This window comes from Sturnira hondurensis, unplaced genomic scaffold (assembly GCF_014824575.4).
Source record: "Sturnira hondurensis isolate 20B ecotype Veracruz unplaced genomic scaffold, ASM1482457v3 Scaffold0020309, whole genome shotgun sequence".
Taxonomy (NCBI): domain Eukaryota; kingdom Metazoa; phylum Chordata; class Mammalia; order Chiroptera; family Phyllostomidae; genus Sturnira; species Sturnira hondurensis.
The window spans coordinates 1,005,897-1,020,074 of NW_028092940.1; the positions used below are offsets into that span (position 1 = coordinate 1,005,897).

At 49.9% G+C, this 14,178-nt stretch overlaps 1 protein-coding gene across 15 annotated transcripts in view; it reads right to left on the bottom strand.

Annotated features, from left to right (window-relative positions):
• Positions 1-14,178, bottom strand: part of KMT2C (lysine methyltransferase 2C) — a 163,599-nt gene that overhangs the window by 136,983 nt on the left and 12,438 nt on the right. For 13 of the 15 annotated variants that reach the window (XR_005064086.1, XM_037029515.1, XM_037029525.1 and 10 more), the window contains exon 2: positions 398-539. Coding sequence is in view for 14 of the 15 variants with exons in the window: in XM_037029515.1 (XP_036885410.1) it covers positions 398-539 (142 nt within the window). In the remaining variant the exon portion in view is untranslated. The remainder of the gene's footprint in view (positions 1-397; positions 540-14,178) is intronic. The other 2 variants (XM_037029526.1, XM_037029514.1) reach the window with 1 other exon arrangement.

Here is a 14,178-nt window from a genome sequence, read left to right on the forward strand (position 1 = left end):
GGTTCGCAGGCCCGCGCTCAATCCACTGAGCCACACCAGACAGGGCCTGTTTCTTTTTTAAAGACTAAAGACAGAATAAGTCCCAGGGGAAAAGGGTGTACAGGTTAACTATCACGATGCCCCTAAAGACAAGCGCTCAGTGATTCCCGTGGCAGGAAGAGCGTCCCGGTGACTCCCTGTTCTGGACGCGGAGAGGAGCACATGAGAGGGCCGCTTGGCTCCACGGCGGCCTGAGCCCGGGGACAGCACTCCCCCAACCGCACAGGAGGCCAACACCCCAAGTGAAAGCGGCTCAGCAATGAAATCCCACCCAGCTTCACACGTGCTGAGCGGCCCCTACAGCACCCCCACCCCACCCCCCATCGCCATCTCCAGCCAGCCGCACGGGCTCTCTGACCTGATTCTGGCTTCCACACCAACGGAGACCAGGGAGCTGGCCGACTCCTCGGACGCCGAGCGCTGCAGGGCCGGGGTGGGCCGTCTGCCGCCTTCAGCCTCGGCTTCCGTGTCCTCCTCCGCAGACTGCTCTTTGATCTCTGCTTCGGGGGGAACAAGAGAGGGAACAGAGTCACTGTGCCGTCACATCCGTCTTCAGCGCATTCAGCTACGGAGCCCACGCCATAAAGGAAAGTGAGTTACACAAACGCCGCTTCGCTAACAGAGAGGAAAGGCTTATGCGCGTCGACAACGGCACTGTGTGTGTGCGAGCTCTCCACTGTCTCCCCTGCAGTCACCGAGTCACAGGGAACACGTCAGGTCTCCCGTCCCCAGTCGCATGCACTCTGAGACGCCCCCTCCCCCCTCTGACTGTGGAAAACCTCGTGTTCGGGTTCCAGCAGCTGGTTGACAGAACCAATGTATTTCCATGTAACTCATTAAAAAAAGCTTCTTGGCACCTTCTAGAACTCGTAATTATAGTTCATTTAAAACAACCGTCGTGCCCTCTAATTATCAGCCCCTCCACAAGCGAACTAATTGGAAACAACGCACCTTGGCTCCGAGGCCTGGTCGACTGTCCCAAGACCCCAGCCCCGGCCTGAGCCGCACAGGGAGGCACCGCAACCGCTGCTCACGTTCAGTTCTGAACGCGAGTGCCATCCTGCCCCTGTTCTCCGGCACGGAGTCTGGTCCACTGTTTCTGGGCAGGAGTGAGCGTCGTCCCTCCCCACCCTCCCTCCCACCCCCGAGGCTGGGGCAATCCCATGTCCTGGGCTGGCTCCTTCCTGACGTTACTTGGACCTTTGTACGCCCCCACGGCCCGCACGCACACAGCCCCTCCGGCCCCCCTCCCTGCCTGCCCTTCCTTTCACCCCTGTGCATGGGAGGCGGGATCCAGAGTGGCCGCCTCCCCACTCCCACCAGGCTGCTGGCTGCTCCACCACCAGCCACCGCAGCGGAACCAACGAGCCAGAGCCCCCCACACACACACACACAGTCTTCCAACCTCCCAGAAACTCATCTGACACCAAGGACCGCCGCCTCCTCAGCGAGGTGCTGCTCTCCCTCTGGAAGCGTGGCACGCAGCAGATGGCCACGGGCGCTGGCATCCGGAAGGCCTGGCCCCAGGGAGCAGCTCTACCAACTGCTAAGGACACAACTCGAGATACAAGTTCTCTCTCTCAGCCCCAGCCCACTTGCCGGAGTGACGGGAGGGAAGGAGTCGAGTGAGGCTGCAGCGTGGAGGAAACGCTGTCACCTGTCTCTGTGGCTGGTCCCCTCCAGACCCCAGGCACTGCCGTGCAGCCCGCCATGCGTGCAGTGTGGGCTCTGCTCCGAAGACTTGACGATTGTCCAGGCTTCAACAGTCTCCTCAGGACTTATTAAAGACTTTAAATCAACATCTCTCTCTCCTGCTCTGCCCACGATCCTCACCTGGACCTGCTAAAGAATCAGTAGGGACTGGTGGGTTTAGTTTTACTTCTGGTTTGGATTTTGTTGTTTCGGCCCGTCATCTTTAAGGAATAAAGACGACTATTGGAACTGCTTCTTAGTGAGCACTTCCAACCACAAAAGAAGGAAAAGCGAAAGGCGCCCGTGAAGGTGTGAAACTGGCTGTGCCCACAGAACCTGTCTTTTCAAACTGCCGCCCTTCAATTAGCAGCAGAAGCAGGTGGCACTGTCTGTTAGGGCCAAGGAGGGGCCTTCCGGAGACATCAAGTGGGGGGGGGGGCAGGACGGGAACCACGCTGCCCTGCAGGAAACGACCGTGAGGCAATGGAGGGATGGGTTCTGGTGCCAGGACGAGGCTCTGCACAGTTCTCCGGGGAAAATGCACCACTGCACACCACCCGGGGCGTGTGCCCAGCGCCAAGCAACTGCACCCCTGGGGATGAGGGGAGAGGGGGATCCTAGCCCCAGCCCCAGCCCCAGCCCCAGCCGGGGCCACCATCCAGAACCACTAGGTGGCGCCTGTGCAGTGGTAAGCAGGCTGGAGGACTCCCGGGCTGGGCGCCCTCACAGAGCCCGTCAGCCAGTCCCTCTCTGGGTGGCAGTCTCTCAGTGGCATCCCGTGTGCTGGGTGAATCTTTGGGAAGCCAGTGTTGAGGGGAGGTTAGAGTGAGCCAGACCTGAAGCTGCCCTCACACAATGCGGTTCCACCGCCTGCAACTGTTACTTAGTCCTCCGTGGCTGGTTCTGTGACACAGCACGTTCGATTCAGAGCAAAGGCTATTTGCCGTGGTAGTTAAAATCAAAGGCTTGGAATCGAACGGTCCAGAATTTACATTGTAGCTGAGTGGTTTCCTAGCAAGGTTCCGTATGCTAATCACTTAAAAGGCAGTAGTTAAAACCACCTGGTATAAGACAGTCCTGTGGATCCGAGAAGGCGATGTGTGCGAAGCCCGTAGCCCACTGCCCTAAGTGTGCATTGAGTGTGGGCGCGTGGTGGCTACGCTGATCACCCACATTCTAACTGCACACTGCCTTCTCCTCTGCTTGCACGTCACCCACCAGACACTGGACACCGGTGTCAGATCGCACGTCATGAAACTGCGTTGTGAGAGGTCACAGGAATAAGGGAGCACTCGTTCATTTGGCACCTCCCGGCCACATGCTAGGGAGTTAATACATGATTAATTTAGAATGATTGTTTCACCACACAAAACAGCATTACAGTCAAATGGTAGCCAGCACAGAGAATCAGGGTCCATCCCCTGGAGGGGCCCAGCCAGCAGACGGCAGTGTAAACACAGAAGATAGACCTGTGCTGACCGAGGCACCACGTGTGACGGGCAGTGGGGGTGGGGGCAGAGGGTGCACAGCGAACACCGGAAGGGCAGACAGAAGTGTGCCTAATCGGTCTCTCGCTTCACCCTTCCCTTTTAAATACTAAGAATATCTGACATAATATCCTCATTTAAAAGATAAGCAAACTAACATCTCTATGTCAAACAACAAGCTCAAGATCACTGGCTAAAAAGCCGGGTGTCAAAGCCACACGCGGCCCTACTGCGCCCCGCACAGCCCCTCACTGGAGTGCACATGCTCCCCGACTAGAGTAACATTTCACACTGGAAATGGCAACACTCACTGAGGCCACTTTACCGAGCTGCTGACTGTGCGATGAAATCTGAAAACACAGAGGTCTTCTCTCTATCTTTGAAACACTACTGAGTAAGATTATTGAGAAAACCCCTCACAGTCAAATTCACAGAAATAAAACCTTTTGATTTGAGGCAATTATGAAATGATTTCCCTCAATGATTTAGTACTTCTTTGAATGGGCTGTATGCGTCCCATGAACATATGCAGCAAACTCACCAACGTGACAGCGTAACGGACCACAACATGTCGAAAGTGCTCCGGCACCAATCACGGCCTCCCTCGTCAGCACACAGCACACACTTTCAAAGCCCCGACATCTTTCAGTGAGTTTTTTAAGCCCCTCCCCCAAGGACATTTTCCATCGCTTTTAGAGAAAGAGACAGACAGACAGACATTGATATGAGAGAACATCAACAGGCTGCCCCCGAACCCCGTACGCGTACCAACCAAGGATGGAGCATGAAACCCAGGCATGCGCCCTGACCAGGGACAGAACCCACGACCTCCCAGCTTACAGGATGACAGCCAAACAAACCGAGAGCCACATGGGCCAGGGCTCTTACAATTAATTTTTATAACATATGTAATCAAGTGTTCTAGGATCTTGGGGGGAGAGATTACATTTTTATTTTTGCTAATCTTTGAGGTTTAGAATTCTAAGCACCCACTTTGTTATGAATGCATGAACAAGCAGGGGGCACACCCGAGTCTCGGGCGCCAGCAGAAGTCAGGTGATTTCTGATCGCGTTCAGTGTCTGAAGGTATCTGAGAATATCATTTACCCTCATCGCCACTTCAAAATTACAGTAATTATTACATTACATTCTATAACTAAAGGTAAATTTTTAAATATTTTATTTATTTCTTTTAGAGAGGGAAAGGGAGGAAGAAAGAAAGAAAGAGAAACGTCGATGTGTGATTGCCTCTCTCACGCCTCATAAATGGAGACCTGTCCTGCAACCCAGGCATGTGTCCTGACTGAGAATTGAACTAACAACCTTTTGATTCCCAGCCAGCACTCAATCCACTGAGCCACATCAGCCAGGGCAAGAGGTAAATTTAAAAGCTCATTACAAAATTACAAATTCGACATTTTATCATTTTGATATTATTATCTTTGCAATCTTACGTATTTCATCCATTTAAAAACACTGTTGGGAAAGAGCCTACCAAAGGGGTCAGTGGCACAGGAGAGCGTCCCGTTCCCAGAGGATGGCACCGCACCAGACCCCACTCCACACAAGTGGGCACTAGATCACAGGCCGGAGCCGACTGCGAAACCTGGAGGACGGTCAGTACCGTTAAATCCATTATATACAAAGTAACATACACCAAGCAGATAAATCTTATCATATACACATACGTAAGGAGCTACAGAAAGCTGGTAACATTGCACAAAATATTTTAAATGGGCTAGTATTTGCTAATTATGTTCATCAACACTGGCACATTTCTGCTAGTCATCCAAGCAATATGCCTGCTTCTATGCTTTAGGCAACTGTTTAGCAGAATAAACGCTACTTGCTCTCCTAACTCCCTTTACTAGACTCTACAGAATGACAGTGTTTCCCATCCTTCGTTGCACCAACACTACAGAAGAACGTGCATCTGAGACACGGTGGAATCACGTCCTCTCCTTCTTTTGAACAGCTATGGTCAAAGACGTTGGTATTTCGACAGTCACGTTTTCTGAATGTGTTTGCACCTGGCTGAATGCAGTGTACCCACTACGACTAAACCATGCGGTAGAGCTACAGAACAGGCACTGCAGGGAAACGGAAAATAACCCCCCTAAGTGAACGTCTCACCCACCCTGCCCGTAGTCACCGAACCACTCCCCACACTGACGTGCAGTGGCCACCGCTGGCACAAGAGCGACTTCAGTGCGGCAACTGTCAACACACAAGACGCGAACACCGGCTGGCTCTAGTGCTCTACCCTCGTACAGCGACTTACCCTCCACTTACCCACAGTTCACTGAGTTTTCATAAATCTGCGCTGCTGTTATAATTTTAATGTGATGTTTTTTAAAACAAAGGATTAAGAACAAGAGTCTAATATGTATCAAGAGCCAAAAACACAGACATTAATTAAGGTAGTACTTGTTAAAAGCCAACTGCTCTCTCAATGTTTAATTTTGTTATTAAAGTCACTTTCCTGGGACAATTGTAAAAGAATAACAAAAAAAAATTTAAGTACTCCCTTTAGTTTTTCTTTATAACTTTTAAAAAATTTTGTTTTTAGTGGATAATCATTTTACAATTAATTTAAAGAACTAAAGCCAACAAATTACAATGTACATCTTCACAATATAATACCAGCTACTAGTAATCTTAACCTTCTCCTGAGAAATATCTCACTTGGGCCTCAAAATTCAGTGCCAATAACAAAAAAAGAATATTCAAACAAACAGCTTCACGGCCAGTTTCAACATGGGCTCACCACGTCCTAGGCGGCACGGTGGGAGACCGACAAACACTAGTGCACGCCAACGTCACGAGACCTTACAAGGACCACAGCCAGGGAGGGACCTCACACAAGCTGATGGAGTGGGTGTGTTCCCAGTCCGTGGATGCTGGCGCAAGGCACGGTCGCCCCTGTACAGCCAGCAGCGGGAGCAGGAGGATCTCAGTCCCCATGGGGCCCCGCCCCCAAGACTCACGGGTGGGCGCCACCCTGAGCCCAAAGGATGCTCGGCAGTGACAGGTATTGCGAGGAAGGGCCAGAGACCATGGGAACCCACTGCCTTTATGGATGAAACGAGCCTGCGCTCTGTCGCTGAGGGAGACCCTGCCTCCTTCCTTCAAGGCTGCTCACACAGACAGGATCCTGAGAAGTGGCCCCGATGAGGCAGCAACTAAGAGGCTGCGGAACTCCGCTCAAGAACCTGCCGAGTGGAGAAGGGGCCTGCACTGCAACACAGGCAGCCTGGCTCAGAGCCTAAACTGTTGTTGAAAACAAAGTAACTGCAGAAGTGAATAGGAGAGGAACCCCATGGAGCAGCAGCAGTAACTCGGCAAACAACACTGCTAACGTGGAGAACGGACTAGAGAAAATGTGGACTCTGAAACAGGGGAAGTGGTGGAAGCTTAGTCAACGAGGACAAATCACATGCAACAAATGTGCCTCATTATCACTCCTTGACGAAGAAAACAGACTACACGAAAACATACCCAAAGGGTCTGAGGCAGAAAACATTCTCGAAGTAAAGTAAGAGTGAGCCTGCAGATAAAAGCAGCTCAACCCGAGCAGCAGAGAATGAGGCCGCTCCCAGTCAGGGGCCAGGTAGAAGGGGGAGAGGCTGCAGGGCCCAGCCGGACCTATGCCGTGACCCACCCAGTGGTTGCCTTGGTACCACACCCTGAGCTCTGCCGTGGAGTGCCCGTGCCGCCTCTGGGAGTGGGCTCCGCTGCCGCGCAGACTGCCACGCCTGATGCCCAAGGTGGCTCACGTCTGAAGCAGAGCGGTCAGAGGCAGATCGGCGGTCTAAGCTGGCCCCAGAACTCTGGCCGACAGAGACAAGCCCCTCTGCTTGGGTGCGGGTGCACAAGACTCGTGCAGCCACCAAGGCTGTGGGGAACCTTCTTCCAACAACATGGAGCTGACCCCAGAAACAGGTGGGGAGACGCGACGACCCAGGTACTCTGTGATGGCAGTGAGCCTGAAGTAAGCAGTTCAAATCCATCTGACCTCTGAACATGCCAGTGTGTGACCCACAGGTTGCCTTCCTTCTTGGAATTTGACATATTTTACTCTTAACAGCAATAGCCCAACTCACTGAATACCATAAACAGATTTCAAGTTCCATATCCCATCCAGAGGAACTAAAAGGGCGTCCAGGGCTAGGTTTCCCAGGCACGTGGGCTGCCTGGAAGGAGGCCGCAGACTTGCAGACGGCCCGAGGAGCCCAAACCACCCAGAGACGGGAGCACAGGGACGGCAGGACGCCCAGGGCTGGGGGCAAACCAGTCCTCGCAAAGGCTGCTGCACTGCTTTGGGTCCCGTGCTCAGGACAGAGGCGACAGCCCTGACATTGAAAGGGGTGGGCCACGACCCCTGGTGCCCCGAGGCCTCTGGGAGATAAAAACTATCTTTGGAGGGAAAAGTCAATATATTTCTACCAATAAACCGCTAAGCGCCTTGTCCCGCCCACTCGTGCAGGAGGACGGGGCGTGGGAGCTCAGGCGGCACGGGCAGGAGGGGCAGAAGCGACGAGAGCGGAGCCGCCGCCGGGCTCCGGACGTGTGGGCGACCCAGCATGCCCTTTCAGCTGGACGGGCCGTGCTACAGGAAATACAAGCAAGCATTAAAGTTTTCATGAGGAACTAGACACCATAAAAACTAATGCAAGTTTTAAAAATAATAATACATAAATTTGAACATATGGTAAATGGTTCAATTAGTAGATATATTTAACAGATATTTGATGAAGCAAGAAAGGTATAAGCTGGAAGGCCTACCTAGAATGAACTGCTTAGAATACAGAAAAGAGGACAAAAAATTTTTATTAAAAAAACCATAGAGGACAGATGACAACACACACAGTGACTCAGTCTAACAGCATTTAGAAAGAAGGACAGATGGAGCAAAAGCAGTATTTGAGTACGTGAGAGAATTTCCAAAAACCAATCAAGACTTCAGGAAATCTCAAATTCCAAAATTCAAAAAGTGTACCAAACCAACATAATATAATAAAAAAAGAAATTAATACCAAAAACAAAAGTAAAATCCACACAGAAATTTACTTAGAAATTTAAACTCTTAAACACCTCACAAGTCAAAGGGGAGATCAAAACTGCAACCGAAAACCACTCAGACAGACAGCAGCACAGAACACATGGCTCACCTCCCTGCACAACCACATCAAAACTACAACCACACTACAGAACCACCGTCACTCAGACACAGCCGAGATCGGGGTGAATGGGAGTCTGACGACTACGGAATTAAAGACACCACGCACATCCAGCCTGGTAGGAGGCGCAGGGATGTGCAATGGGCTGATCCTCCGTGCAGGGCATCCCAGGAGTGAAGAAGAGTCCCAGTCCCACGCAAAGCCCCGCAGCCCAGGGTTCCAGTGCCAGAAAGTTAAGCCCCCACAACTTTTGGCTACGAAAACCAGCAGGGACGGAGCCAGTGGAAGAAATTTCTGGAGTCCCAAGCAGTTGCCCTTAAAGTGCCCACAGGAGGACGTACTGAGACTCACTCTCTCTGAGCGCCAGCACCAGAGCAGCCACACGGAGGTACCGGTGGCACACAGGCAGAGACTGAAGTGTCTGGGCATCAAGGTGAGAGCTGAGAAACAGCTTTCTCCATGAATAAAGGCAGATAGAAGCCACTGTCCCTTTTCTGAACCGACGTGCACCACAGAGCTGACAGACTGGTGTCATACCTGAGACTCCATCAACCTGGCTAATACCGTCTGCCTCACCCTGGTGATCCCCTGAGGCTCTCCAGTGAGGCCCTGTCCCACCCAAATGGTTAACTGTGACTTTTCCTGATGAATGGCTGGTCTCAGCTCATGATTTACAACTTCCTTAATCTTCTCAAACAAGCAACAGCCAGCCTCAGTGGGCCTTCAGTCCGCCCATATCTTGCTAAGTGACCCCAGGCCGGGCACTAGCAGCAGCCAGCCTAGATTCACAGCTTGGCTTCACCTGGGAATCTCCAAGCCCGGCACAAGTAGCAGCCATCTGAGACTGCTTTACAGCTCAGGCAGGATCCCTGGGCAAAACACAGATGGGGGCTGACCTTGGCCTGCACCGCCCAGGAAACCCCAGGGCCAGCGTACCCAGTGGACAGCTACAGACCACACCGGGGCACCACCACCTGCCCCTGCACAGCTGATCCTCCATGGAGGGCGGAAGTTGGTGGTCAGTGGCCACAGTCAGTCCTTGCCTCTGACTGGCCTGGGTAAATCCCTCCCATTGATCTGCCAACAGCAACCAAGGCTCAACTACAAGAGGAGGGTGCTCTCAGCCCACACAAAGATCATACCTTGAGTACCCAGCTTGGGTGACAGGGAAGGCTGTGCCACCAGACCCGACAGGACACCTAGTGCATTAGGCCACACGACCAAGACACGGAGTCAAAGCAACTCTACCTAATACACAGAAACAAACACAGGGAGGCAGCCAAAATGAGAAGACAAAGAAACATGGCCCAAATGAAAGAACAGATCAAAACTCCAGAAAAAGAACTAAATGAAATGGAGATAAGAGATCTATCAGATGCAGAGTTCAAATCACTGGTTGTAAGGATGCTCAAGGAACTTAGTGAGGACCTCAGCAGGATAAAAAAGATCCAGTCAGAAACAAAGGATACACTAATTGAAATAACAATGACAGGAAAACAACAGTAGAGTGGAGGAAGCCAAGCATCAAATCAATGGTTTGGAACATAAGAAAGCAAAAAACAACCAATTAGAATAAGACAAAGAAAAAAGCCCTCCCCCCCAAATGAGGACCATGTAAAGCAGGCTCTGGGACAACTTCAGGCACACCAACCTCTGCATCACGGAGGTGCCAGAAAAAGGGAAAGAACAAGAAATTCGAAATCTATTTGAAAAAATAATGAAGGAAAACTTCCCTAATTTGGTAAAGAAAGTAGTCCAGGAAGCACAGAGTCCCAAACAAGGTGGATGCAAAGAGACCCACTCCAAGACACATCATACTTAAAATGCCGAAGGGAAAAGAATCTTAAAAGCAGCGAGGGAGAAGCAGTAGACACCCACTGGGGAGTCCCCATCAGACTGTCAGCTGATTCGTCACAAGAAACTCAGGAGGCTGGAGGGGACTGAATAAGTATTCAAAGTCATGAAAACAGAACTTAAATCCAAGGTTGTTCTACCCAGCAAAACTATCATTTAGAATTGAAGGACAGGTAAAGAGCTTCCCAGAGAAGAAAAAACTAAAGGAGTTCACCAGCAGGAAACCACTATTATGTGAAATGTTAAACGGACTTATTTGTGAAAAAGATCAAAACTATAAACAATGAAAAGGCAACATACGTAACAATAGTTAAATCTAAAAAACAAACTGAGTGAACAAGAGTCGTGGATACAGAGACCAGTTTCACGGTTGCTCTACATGGGAGGGGGCTGTGGGGAAATGGGTGAAGGGGCGAGGGGATTAAGAAGTACCAATAGGGCGACTTCCAGCCAAGATGGAGGCATAGGTGGAAACACTGTGCCCCCTCCCACAACTAAATTTAAAGACAGCAAAGTTTTAGTAACAAAAATGCAGCCAAAACAGTGAAAATTGAACTGTACGGAAGTCCAACAACAAGGAACCACCCAGCCAGACCAGTAAGAGGGGAGGAGGCGGAGGCGGTTGGTGGATCCCAGGCGTGGGGTGGGGATGGGCAGAACCAGTGAGGGCGCAGGGCGGCTGGCTGACTGTGGTCACACATTCACCCATAGATAAACCAAGCAAAGGAGCAAACAGTGAGACAGACCGCTCGGACTAGGGCCTCACTGACAGGAATTAGAACCTGAAAGTCCAACTGGAAAGACTTTCTCAGGGCCGGGAGAGGCTCCCAGGGTCACAGACAGTTCGTTGGAGAGACCCACAGGGTCCTGGAGAGTACACGGGCCCACACACCCGGGAACCAGCACCAGAGGGGCCCAATCTGCTTGTGGGAAGCTGCAGAGGGGACAGAAATCTGAGAGAGAGCAGAGCGGAGCAAAGTGCCATTTTCCCCCCTCTGATCACGCCCCCATGTACAGCGTCACAACCCAGCGACTGGGTCGCCCGGCCCTGACGAACACCTAAGGCTCCGCCCCTCAAGTGTAACAGGTGGGAACAGACCAAACATTATGACTCAAGAACAGCTCAAAGCCCCAGAGCCTATAATTCTAAGTGACCAAAAAATAGCCAACCTTTCAGACGCACAGTTCAAAACACTGGTGATCAGGATGCTCACAGAATTGGTTGATTTTGGCCACAAATTAGAGGAACATATGAAGGCTAAACTAATTGAAATGAAGGGAAATGAACAGGAAACCAATAGTGATGGAAAGGAAACTGGAACTCAAATCAAGGGAGTGGACCAGAAGGAAGAAAGAAACAACCAAACAGAAAAGAAGGAAGAAACAAGAATTAAAAAAAATAAGGAGAGGCTTAGGAACCTCCAGGACATCTTTAAACGTTCCAACATCCGGATTATAGGGGTACCAGAAGGGGAAGAGGAACAGCCACCAGTGGAAAACTTATTTGAACAAATCATAAAGGAGAACTTCCCCAGTCTGGCAAAGGAAATAGACTTCCAGGAAATCCAGGAAGCTCAGAGAGTTCAAAGAAGGTGGACCCAAGAAGGAACATACCAAGGCACATCATAATTACACTAGCCAAGACTAAAATGAAGGAGAGAACTCTAGAAGCAGCAAGAGATAAGGGGACAGTCACCTACAAAGGAGTGCCCATCAGACTGTCAGCGGATTTCTCAAAAGAGACCTTACAGGCAAGAAGGGGCTGGAAAGAAGTATTCCAAGTCATGAAATCCAAAGATCTACAGCCAAGATTGCTCTATCCAGCAAAGCTTTCATTTAGAATGGAAGGACAGATAAAGTGCTTCTCAGATAAGGTCAAGTTCAAGGAGTTCATCATCACCAAGCCCTTATTACATGAAATGTTAAATGGACTTATCTAAGAAGAAGAAGATGAAAAATATGAACAGTGAAAGGACAGTAAACTCACAGTTATTAACAACCAAACCTAAAACAAAAGCCAACTAAGAGGACAGCTAGATCGGGAGAGGAAACATAGAAATAGAGATCACATGCAGGGTTAGCAACAGGGGAATGGGAGGAGGAGAAGGGGGGAGAAGGTACAGAGAATAAGTAACATAGACAGTAGGTAGAAAATAGACAGGGGGGAGGGCAGGAATACCATGGGAAATAGAAAATCTAAAGAACTTGTGACACATGGACATGAACGAAAAGTGGGGGGGAATGGTGGGGGAGGGGTGTGCAGGGTGGAGGGGAGTGAAGGAGGTAATGGGACAACTGTAATGGCATAATCAATAAAATATATTTTTAAAAAAGCAAAAAAAAAAAGAAGTACCAATAGGTAGTTTCAGAACAGCCATGGGGATGTAAAGTGCAGTATAGGAAATGGAGCAGACAAAGAACACACACACGACCATGGACATGAACAACGGTGGGGGGATGGCCTGAGGGAGCAGGGGGTGGTGGGTAAAAGAGGGGAAAAAATCAGGACAAGTGTAATAGCATAATCAACAAAATATAGTTTTAAAAAAGAAAGTTATTCAGAAAACAATAAAAATAATATCCAAAACTAGGGAAAACACACAGAACTGTGTTAAGAGAAAGGGCACACTAGTCTTAAAACATTTACTTGCTGGTTTAGTAATTAAGGAAAATTGGTGAATTAAACACTTACTCCATAAGCTAGATAGGATGTCTTCAAAAAATGTCTACAGCTCGCGTGATACAAATAGTGAGTTAGTAAGACTGCAGAGTACAAGGCAACCATGCAAAAATAGATTGTATTTTTATGCATTAGCAATGTACAACTGAAACTGTTTTTTATTTTTTTAAATATTTTTTATTTATCTTTAGAGGGGAAGGGAAGGAGAGAGGGAGAGAAATATCAATGTATGGTTGCCTCTCGTGTGTCCCCTGCTGGGAACTGGCCTGCAACCCAGGCATGTGCCCTGAATGGGAATCGAACTGCAATCGTGTGGTTCACAGGCCCGCACTCAATCCACTGAGCTACACCAGCCAGGGCTGAAATTGTTTTTTAAAATATCTAATTTCTTCAACAATTTGCACACACAGCCCTGTGAGGAAGGGCAGTGTTTGGTACCCGTAATCCACTTTCAAATCCCACCACGCGGCACGTGTGAGCCAGCTGGCCACACCCTCGCTCTCTCTGAGACCAGGTGGGAGTAGCGCGCCCACCTGCGGGGCAGAGCTCCTTAGGTGCTGCGTGCGCCTACCATTCTCACTGGTGAAGTCAGCGACTCTCTGGTCAGCACAACGGGCACAAGAAACAGACAACGGCTGTGAAAGTAGCGGCAGCCCATCTCTGGAGACTGGCTAGGATGGCTGGGGGACACTCCGGCCTCGTCTGCAGCAGCCGGACTGGAGGCCACACCTTCAGGGCCCAGGGTGCAAGCCGTCATCCCTGACTGTACCCAGCTGTGAAATCGTCGTCTTCGGCAGCTGTGCCTGCTTGCTAACAAATGCTTAGGGAGCATGGGGAAAAACGTGTCATTTACAACAGCTTCCCAAGAAATCAAATAATTAATACAACTAACAAAACAGGAACAGGATCTGTGTAATGAAAATTATAAAGTGGCGAAGAAAGATACCAAAGCAGCCCCAAGTGGAGAAGCCAGGTCCGAAGAATGGAAGGCTCAACACAGTAAAGTCGTCAGTTCTCCCCACACTGATCTGCAAGTTCAACACAATATCCATCGAAATCCCAGCAGGGTTATTTGTAAATAAAGACAAACTGATTCTAAAATGTATATCGAAGGGCAAAGGAAAAAGAATAGCTCAGACAGTTTCAAAAAAGAATTGACGCGGGGTGGGGGGGATAGGTGAGGGGTGGGCAAAGGGGGAAAATCAGGACAACTGTTATAGCATAATCAATAAAGTATAATTTTAAA